General features: G+C 42.5%; 1 protein-coding gene across 1 annotated transcript; it reads left to right on the top strand.

Moving 5' to 3' along the window:
* The first annotated feature begins 9,168 nt into the window (after positions 1–9,168).
* Positions 9,169–10,096, top strand: LOC101656985 (kelch-like protein 7). Its single transcript, XM_045285859.1, is given in 2 exon segments — positions 9,169–9,765; positions 9,767–10,096. Coding segments are annotated over 2 exon segments (927 nt in total).
* The last annotated feature ends 35 nt before the right edge of the window (positions 10,097–10,131 follow it).

Here is a 10,131-nt window from a genome sequence, read left to right on the forward strand (position 1 = left end):
TGTCCTCCCTGAGCATACCTTAGGACACCTGCTTTAGCTTTGCCAGGTTCACCGTCCCAAACAACCCACCTGACTCTGCTAAGTCCCTGCCTGCCAGGGGAAGGGCCCCAACGAGGCTGCAGGTATGGCTCAGAGGAAGCACAGCAAGAAATGCCAGCGCAAGGAGACCTATTCCGTGTAAGTGCACAAGGTGCTCAAGTGGGTCCACCCAGACTCCAGCATCTCGTTCAGGGTCATGGGCTTAGTGAACTTATTGATCATCGACACCTTTGGGCACATTGCCCACCAGGCATCTCAACTGGCACATTCCAAATAGCGTTCAAACATCACGGTCTGGGGCATCCTGGCCACCTTGCGTTGGCTGTGTCCAAACGCACCGAGGCTGAGTGCGCCAAGGCCATTATCAACTACACCAGCTACAAGTAAATTGTCCTTTGGCCTCACAGCACTCAAAACCCTAAGGCCCTTTTTAGGTCCACATCTGTTTTCTTTCCAAAGAAAGAGAATGAACACATCTGCAATACCTAGTTTGGGGTTCATTTGTTTTGGTTTGGTTGAAACTTTCGTGCATAATTTATTTAGTTAGATAGTTTTCATGATGGAGATCTTTTCTTTTTGAACACTTTTTGGGACATTTAAGGCACAAATCCCACATATTCCCACAATTCAATAGTTCAATCATCTCTAAAAGAATTGCACCATCATTACCATAATCGATTTCACCATATTGTGTAGTTTCTCACCACAATTAAATTGCCTTTAAAATGACTTGCGTAGTCACCTTCAGTTCCAGTGCTCAGTCCCCGCTATCCTTTATTCTTTATACCCCAAATGCCCTCATGCTCCCCAACTCCTCCAACCACCTTACCCCAACCCCAGACAGACATGCCCTACAAACCCTCGCATGTTATTTCATCTCTAGACATCCACTCCTTCTGTGCTCCACAAACTGGTAAACCCAATGGAAACAATAAAAAAATAGAAAGGAAATGAAGTGGGAAGGATTTTAGAAAACATAGTAATATAGAGATAAAAATATAAACAAGGAGTAAGAAAAAAGTGCCACCATCAATATTTTAAAAGCCAGGGAAGCCGTCTTTGTCATGGAACCAGCAAAAGATCTTTGCACCTAGAACAGACTCTGGTCCGGTCTAGAGGGAGGTCAGCAGAAGAAAGACCCCGGGACTGACCTTTGAACTGAAGGGGGGCAAGGAGTCTCAGGGAGGATGCACCACTGTGTGAAAGGAACAAGGGAGGGGAGTTAGGAGACCCGTAAAGCGACGAATCTGGGAACCCCAAAGCCCAAAACCCAAGCCGGGATCCCCCTTTCTCCAACAGGGATTCCCACCATGAATCCCACCAATCTGAAAGCGTGGAAATAGGTCCTGCCTCGGGGACACCGCCCACTTCTCACCAAGACAAGCAGGGTCCCTCTAAAATGGCCTCCACCCACAGGCACATCACGGATCCCAGGGCCTCACACCTGGGAGCGCCAGCAGCAAGGTGCTCAGGCAATTGGCGTTTCTCTGGCACTGCGAGGAGAGCACACGACTGTGGAATTCTTGCTATGAGCTGCAGTTCAGGCTAAGACACCGCCACTTCCGGCCCTGTCTGGAGTGACCTGGGGTGGGAGGAGCTTGCGGGGTCACCGAGGAGTAGGGTCTCTGCCTTCACTTCCTCTCAAGGCAGCTCTTGCCCCGCCCCTTTCTGCTGCTGCACCAACACAGGTGCCTAATGTGGGGGTGGGCGTGGCCTGTTTGGCCTGGGGCGGGGCTCAGGGAGGAGCCACGGGGAGGAGGTCCCAGCCAAAGGGCCTTCAGCTGTGGCTGAGGCTGCAGCATCAAAGACTCAGATAGCAATGGCCAAGGCACCAGTACTTTCCCCCTGTGCAGAGAGCATGCATAGGTGGCATGGGTGAAATAGAACCACGTACGACTTAAGGTGACCAGATGTCCCGTTTTGGTGGGACAGTCCAGATTTTTAACAATTTGTCCTGCGTCCCAGGGCATTTTAAAAAAGTCCCGATTTTTGGAAAGAATGCACTACAAGCTAGGGAAGAGCGGGAGAATGGGAAGGGAATGTACGGTTTTCAGTGGTCATGTGGCTATTTCGCCAGGATATGAGTTTTATATTATTTTTGTTTATTTTATAATGTTAAACTTTAATAATAACAAATAATTGTTGAGAACTGATTATTGAGAACTGCTTATCAAAGTTCGCATTGTTGATCAGTTGTAGAATTCGACCACCATTGTTTGGACTTAATGAACAATGCCATTTTTTGGCATTGGCAACGACGAAAACATTTTGTAACTGTCTCTCAGACGATACACATCGTACTGCATGCTAGTGCTAGTTAAACAAGTGATGTCAACAAATCAGCTATTCAGATAATTTAGGTAATTTATTTATTTATTTATTTGTTTGTTTCATAAATGTATAAATTTTCTTGAATTTAGCAGACAGTACTGGAATGATGTTCAAAAATCATTCGATCATATTACTCAAAATTTCCCATATAGTAATATTTCCAAAAATGATATTTTTAATGAGGTATCATTATTAAAAAATATATTGATAAGGAAAAGGTTAAATCTTGGGCATCAGCAAAAATCACAATAGAGAACAAATGGTTAGAAATATTTCATCATATTGAAACAAACCATGTTCCATATACTAATGTACTAAAAACTGTGGAATATGTGCTGTCCTTACCAGGTACTAATTGTAGCGTCCAGGCCAGCGGGATGCACGAGCGTGACCCTGGAGGGAAAGACGAACCTGGATGGAAAGAAAGACACAGAGACGTGGAGCAAGACAAATGCTGATCAAGCTCATTTATTTGGGCAAAGTTAGGGGAATATAAAGAGGAACTGGGAGGTGCATATTCTAATAAGGTGTGCTGCACAGTATCCAATCCAACATGTATTATTATAATGAAGCATAAGAATGTTAACCAATCAGCTATCCATCATATTCTCAATATGGTATGTCTGTAGTCCAATGAGTGCTTAGTATTTCAACCAATGGGTGAAGAGTGGGGAAGATAACCAACCAAGGTCACGTAGCTGCAGAACAGTTACAGCTGCACAATGGTCAAAGAACACTTGGGGGGGGGGACGGGAGACGGGGGTAACACAAACTGCAAGCTGTCTCAGACATTTTCATAGAATAAGGAATCTTTGGTGACTAAGATATCTTTTAAGGCATAACCACCACCATTCCACTAGGGCTGGTCACTGTTTGAAGGACCTTGAGAATGTCTGCTAGGGCCGGCTCCCGACAACTAATGCTGTGACTGAACGTGTTTTTTCTACGGTAAATAAAGTTTGGACATCAGAAAATTCACAATTAAGTGTTGAAACTTTGAAAGCCATTTTATGGGTGAAATATAATTTAACAAATTCTTGTGAAAATTTCATGACCCTTTAAATGACAGTAATCTACTAAAAAAAATTCACCCAAATGGGAAATATGCCAAAGAATAAAATGATACTATACATAAGTTTAATATATTTTAAAATTGTACTTATGTTGAAATTAAAAAACATATATTACAATACTACTTTTGCATTCCATGAAAATTTTTGTTGCTCCATATGGACCAAATTTTTAATCAAGAACCACCCCCACCCCCCATCCCCTACCCCCCCACCTGGTCAATGGTGTCATGCTTTACCAATGTTAAAATCTGGTCACCTTAATGTATGTGGACTACTAAACCTATGATCAGATTCCTCGGACGTGCATCCTCCTAACTAATGTGAAACACCCAACCATCCAATCCTGCCAGGGTGTTAATAGGGGCTGAAGCAAGAACTAAGAGTTCTTGCTTAACCTTTGTGCTGACGGTCCATTCTGTGACCTAAAGCACTGTCGTGCATGACTGCTTTTTAGGAAGAGAGAAATAACTAGCATGCACATTCAGGTAAATTATGTCAGTTTAACAAAATTGAAAAAATAAAACTTAAGCAGGAGCACTAAAAAGGGAATGGAGGAACATGGGTAGGAGAATGGTTGGTAAACTTACCTGTCCTTAGAGTTGGAGTTTGTACTATCTTCTTGTTTGATTTTGCTGGGGAGCTTTGGGGACAGTTAAGCATGAGAGTTATGTTGTTTGATGATGCTTGTCATGATTTATGCACTCTGCTAATTTAATTTATCACTCACACGAGGTTCTATTGGTCCAAGGGATCAAGTATATGGATGGTGTTTGGGGAGACTTTTCCAAGATAAGAAATCTGAAATTTAAATTTGCTTCCTGCAAATAACTCTTGGCTTCCGGGACTCTTAAAACAAGTGTTTATGGGAAAAATCAAGTGAAGTATTTCCTGATTAACTTGCATCCATAAGGATTGTGCTTCTTTTATGCCTGTTATACTTGGGAATTGCTTTATGAAAGTTCAAGTCAGATTCCAAAGTTGCTGGCTGAAAATGGAGATAGGAGAATTGTAACACTCTGTTACGTTTCCCAATATGGTCAGATAGTTCCTCAGACTGTACAGAAAACTGTCACCTGACTTTATCAGGAATCGACAAAAGTCACTTGTCAGCAAATATTTACTGAATTAAAGTGATTTATGTTCCCAGTTCTGATGGAGCCATCTTATCATTAAATCTTGGGAAACTTAGCCTAGATTTTGTAACTAAAGGGCAATTTCTCTGGAAATACCTGCTGTGTTAGACTGGGTAGACTAGATAAACAAATTCAGGGACATTCAAATATGTGTAAGAAAGAGATTTATATCAAAGACTAATAGATAACAAGAAAACATTACAGCCCAGTCCAGATCAAGTCTAAAAGTCCAATATTAGCCCATAAGTTCGATACTAGTCCATCATTTCCTCTTCAGAAACACAGAGCACATGCAATGATGCTGAATGCGGGAAGACCATAGGCCAGTGGATAAATAGTCTAGTGTATCCAATGGCAGTAGAAGCATCTTAATGCTGTCATGGGTCTCCATGTGGCTCTTCCAGTTCTCTGAGTGACTCAACAGCAGGAAGGTGAAGCAGAGAGAGAGGGTAGCTCAGCTCCAGGAAGAAAGAGTGGAAGTTCCCAGAATCCTCATGAGAAGGTCATGCCCACCAGGAGGCATCATCAGGTTGTACCTGATTGACAGGTTAACCTCTACCCCTTGACTTATTTACCAAGTCAAAATGAAATTATGTAGCTAATACACCTGCTTTCATGTGAGGTTTTCTGTTTCCATGCATAAATCATTAATTGCCCCTTCCCCACCAAAAAATCCTCATTGCCATCAAGTCAATGCAGACTCAGCGTGACACTTTAGGACAGGGTTGAACTTCCCTGGAAAGTTTCCAAGAATGTAAATCTTTGCTGGAGTAGAATGCTCCATCGTTCTCCAGTGGCATTATAGGTGGTCCCAAACTGCTAGTCTTACAGTTAGCAGCCCAACTTATACCCACTACACAAACAGGGGTTTGTTCATTTATTGTAGATCCACCCACAATAGCATGCAAATAGAGTCCAAAACTTATACCAGCTACTTTCCATTGGGTTGCTAACCTAAAGTTAGTGATTGATCAGCAGAATGAGATATGCCCAGCCACCACTACCAAGTGCTCCAACAGGAATCCTATTAGAAGGTCTGGGATAGAGTGGGAGGAAAATGTGGACCCAAACTCAAAATCACAAAAGAGACCCTCAAGACAATGGCCTTTAGTCACTTTCATGTCCAGAACTTAACTCACCACCTGCGAGGCTAACCAGTCATGTAAGTAAGATCAAGGACAGAATTTAGCTGATGGGGAAGAATGGAAACAGGAAAAGTCTTAGACAATGTGGGGTAAGTGATAGTGTGTTGTTGTTGTTGTTGTTGTTGTTAGTTGCCCTCAAGTAGGTTCCAGCTCATAGAGGATCTAGGTACAATAGGATGAAACACTGCCAAGTCCTGCTCCATCTCAGGGTGGTTTTTATGTTTGAGCCCATTGCTGCAGCCAATGATCCAATCCCTCACAAGGGTCTTCCTCTTTTCAATTGCCCTTTTACTCTACCAAGCATGGTATCATTTTCCCAGGATGGATCTCTCCTGATGCTATATTCAAAGTACATGAGACAACATGTCACCATCCTCACTTCTTAGGAGCATTAAGATGTGTGGTCAATGCTATTGTTAGTCTTGTTCATTCCTGTACAAATCTGCTTGAAACAATTGATACGAGATGTAAGAGCCCGCCATAAAAGTATTAAATAAAATAAATAAATTCCATGAGACACTTCCAGCCTAATTGTAAGACTTTTAAAGGTGCAGATTCTGGCAGCTATGAACAAATACCATTTTACTGTATTGTTATAAGTTAATTGGGAACTTTATTCCCTATATTTTAAAGAACATTTTCATGTAGCTCCATTATCAATATTGATGTACAGTTTTCTCGAAGTATCATTATCTGACACGGTTATCAGAATATTACTGGTCACATAGAATGTTTTATTAAGTGTTCTCTCACAACCATTGTTACATTTGTACCCAATTAACTTGAACTTAAATAACAATACAGTAAAATGCCATCTTGTTAGAACAAAGTGTTCTTGTGTTGAGGGAGTGCTGGAGCAGAGGCCCAAAGTCCATCCACTTCCTCCATGTATGGCCATATAAATATATGTACATAGGCCAATACCTCTATTTTATGAATTAATATATTTATATATGTACACCTCTATGTTTATACCTCTATCCAAAGCTTTGCTTCCTAGATCTTTTCTCTTTCCTTTTACATTCCTCCTGTCCTACCATCACACTCACCTCTTTTCTGCCTCTTAGTAATAACTCTCAGCTTAATTGCTATTGCTCCAACACCCCCAGGATCCCTAAGTCCTCCTCGTTGTTGATTTAATTCCCTAGTTGTTCCCCTATCTATGGAATTGTTTGATCACTGCTCCCTTCCCCCACCCCCTCCTCCCCAAAGGCCCTCTGGAAACATTGGTCCAGTTGCTTCTCATGCTTATATGGGTAGGCAAAACAACAAAAAAATGAGACAAAACAAAAAGAAAACAAAACATTGAATAAAAAGAGAGGGAAAAAACTAGCCAAAAAAAATAAAAAATCCCCCCAAACAAAACAGCATACATAATCCCAGGTCTGTCCATTGACCTTTATGTCTATCTCCCCACCAGTCCTGAGGTTCCAGGAATTGCCCCTCCTAGCCTGAAGTCTATTTTTTGGGGCTCCTTAGGGACTTTATGGCTTTGCTTTGCTCACGTTGCTGACCTGTTCTGTTCCCTTATTGGTTCACCCCACCGTGGAGGGTGGTGGGGTCAAACCAGGCTCACTCCCTGCCATGTGTCCCCAGAATTGTCCTCTGTTGATGTACTCTCCAGCGAAGGGACATCATGTGTCAAGCTGTTGTGTGCTCTGAGAGGGAGTTCCTGACACTGGACCCTTAGGGTGTCCCTGGGATGAACATCTTTACACTTAAGGGATGAAGCTAAAGCTCCTACTTGAAGTATGTCTTGTGAGGTTAAGTTGTTGGTTTATTGGAAACTCGAGTAGTCACAGACTCAAATATTTTAGGGTTAGAAGGGTGTACTAAATCTTCCTCTGAGCCCTTAAATCTGAGGAAAAAGTTCGATGTTGTGAAAATTGGAGGTCATGGTTCCAATAAAAGTACTTTTAATTTGATACCACCTCCATCCCTAGTGACATGAACGTCCCTGGGAAAGAAGGAATGGAGGGGATCAAAGGTAGAATAATCAGTAATTTATTTGTTTCATTAAACCTGGTTTCACTACATCTTTGAGGGAGAAACCAGGTGAAATTGTGATCTACAAATTAGTGAGTAAGTACAATTGAGTTGTTGGCCACCCTGGTTATTGGGTAACACATCCCTGCATATGTCTAATAACAGAGAAGGCTCCTTGACTGTAGGACACAGTAGAGTTGAGGACCACCACAAGCATCCTGCGATAGACCTTGGTCATAATGCTTTTTGTCATATTTAAACATTTATATATCACTTCATTTTGCCAAATTCCATGAACCATTTGTAAAAGTTAACTGAAAACAGAAGATGTGTTTGTGTTTCCCAGTTTTGCATGTCTACCTATCGCAGTCCCTTACATTTAGGTAAAATCTGGGAGAGGAGACAGATCCATACACATAATTAGCAGCATGAGGGTTTTTTTCGGTGTGTTAGGTTTGGTGCTTAGCTTAGGGTTTTAGTGTGCTAGAGGCAGAGTCTCTACTTAAGATCGGAATCTAGGTCCTGACATTAATCAATGTTCCTGGTTCAAAAACAAGAATCAAGGGATAGAATTAGGAGTTAATTGTGATGATGTGAGATTCAGGTGTTGGTGGACAGATTAAAGGTAATTATGTTTAGAACGTTTCTGCCTAACAGATTATGTTTTGAGTTGAGTAGGAGCGTATATGTTAAGGTATAATGATGTAGAGTTACTGTTTAAGGATTAGAGTTTTCGGGGATAGTTTCTGAATTTGAGATTTAGGGTCATAAAGTTAGGACGAAATTTATAGACTATAGTCCAGGTTGTGACTCTGATTCAAAGAATTGGAATAAATGTATTAGGTTAGATTTTGTGTGTATGGTCATTGGATTTGTTCACTTTGTTGTGGGCATCAGGCGATGCTCAGGGTGTTAGTAGAAGTTCTGGATGATGAGTGGCTTCTCAGCTAGTTATCAGTGTGGTGTGAGGATACTCAGCATGTTAATGTATAAGGGTTAATGGTTTGGGAGATGTTGATTAGCAGTGAATGTGTAGGGATTTAAGTACCAAGTTAATGTGTGCTGAAATGTAGCCTACAACATTTTTCTGTTTATCAGCTATAGTATTTATGATGTATTTAGAATCATTTATGCATAAGATCATCATTTATTTATGAATAGAGCATTTTTTCTTTCTTGCCTTTGTAAGCCTTTTTTCTTCCTTAACTAAAAATGTCTTGTTTTGGGATACCCAGGCTCGTCAGCCGCCTTGCTCCGGCTCTGCCCGGGACGCAGCCAAGGGCACACCATGGCCCGGGAGCTGCTGCTGGGGCCTCGGGGCCAGGCCTGGTGTTTCTGCAGCTACTGAGCCGCCGCCTCAGTCAGCAGGGCCTTAGCGTTTGGCCGACAGAAGTGCGCCTGCAGCCCGCAGCCCTCAGCCCGCAGCCCTCAGCCCGGAGCCCGCACTGGAGCTCAGGGAGAATGTCACCCTCTCGGATGGCGAGGAGCAGCAAGAGAAAGACCCAGAAGAAACCTGCCGTTCTGGAAGAAGCGGACTTGTTGGCGGGCTCCATGGCCATCATGAATGACATGCGAAGACGGAAAACTTTGTGTGATGTGATTCTCGTGGTCCAGGAAAGAGAGATCGCTGCTCATGGTGTGGTCCTTGCTGCAGCCAGCCCAGTTTTTAATGTCATGTTCACAACTGACATGCTGGAATCAACGCCCTTTGAAGTAGAACTCAAAGACGCCGACCCTGACATTATTGAACAGCTGGTGGAATTTACTTACACTGCTAGGGTTTCTGTGAATAGCAACAACGTGCAGTCTTTGTTGGACGCCGCAAACCAGTACCAGCTTCAACCTGTGAAGCTCATGTGTGTTGATTTTTTGAAAGAGCAAGTGGATCCTTCAAATTGTCTAGGTCTAAGCATTCTAGCAGAGCGTCTAGACTGTCCTGAATTGAAAGCCGCTGCAGATGCCTTTATTCACCAGCATTTCACTGACGTTTACAAAACTGAGGAGTTTCTCCAACTTGATGCTCAGCGAGTAACTCAGCTCCTCCACCAGGACGCCCTGAACGGTGAGAGCGGAGGAGCAGGTTTATGATGCTGCCCTCAGGTGGCTGAGACATGATGCGCAAAATCGCAAGCCTTTTATTGTTGATGTCCTCACACAAGTCAGATTTCCTCTTCTCTCAAAGTATTTCTTAAGTAAAACCGTAACATCTGAACCACTCATACAAGACAACCCTGAGTGCCTTAAGATGGTGATAAGTGGGATGAGGTATCATCTACTGTCTCCTGAGGATCAGAAAGAACCAGCACATGGAACAAGGCCTCGAAGATTACAGTCTTATAGCTATTTTAACCCAAAGTTGGGAAAAGGTGCATATTCCACACGATCCTGAAGTGAGAATGGAACTTCAGAAATCTCATTTGATGC

Source organism: Echinops telfairi, unplaced genomic scaffold (assembly GCF_000313985.2).
Source record: "Echinops telfairi isolate 266 unplaced genomic scaffold, ASM31398v2 ScPeMD7_7476;HRSCAF=8514, whole genome shotgun sequence".
Classification (NCBI taxonomy): domain Eukaryota; kingdom Metazoa; phylum Chordata; class Mammalia; order Afrosoricida; family Tenrecidae; genus Echinops; species Echinops telfairi.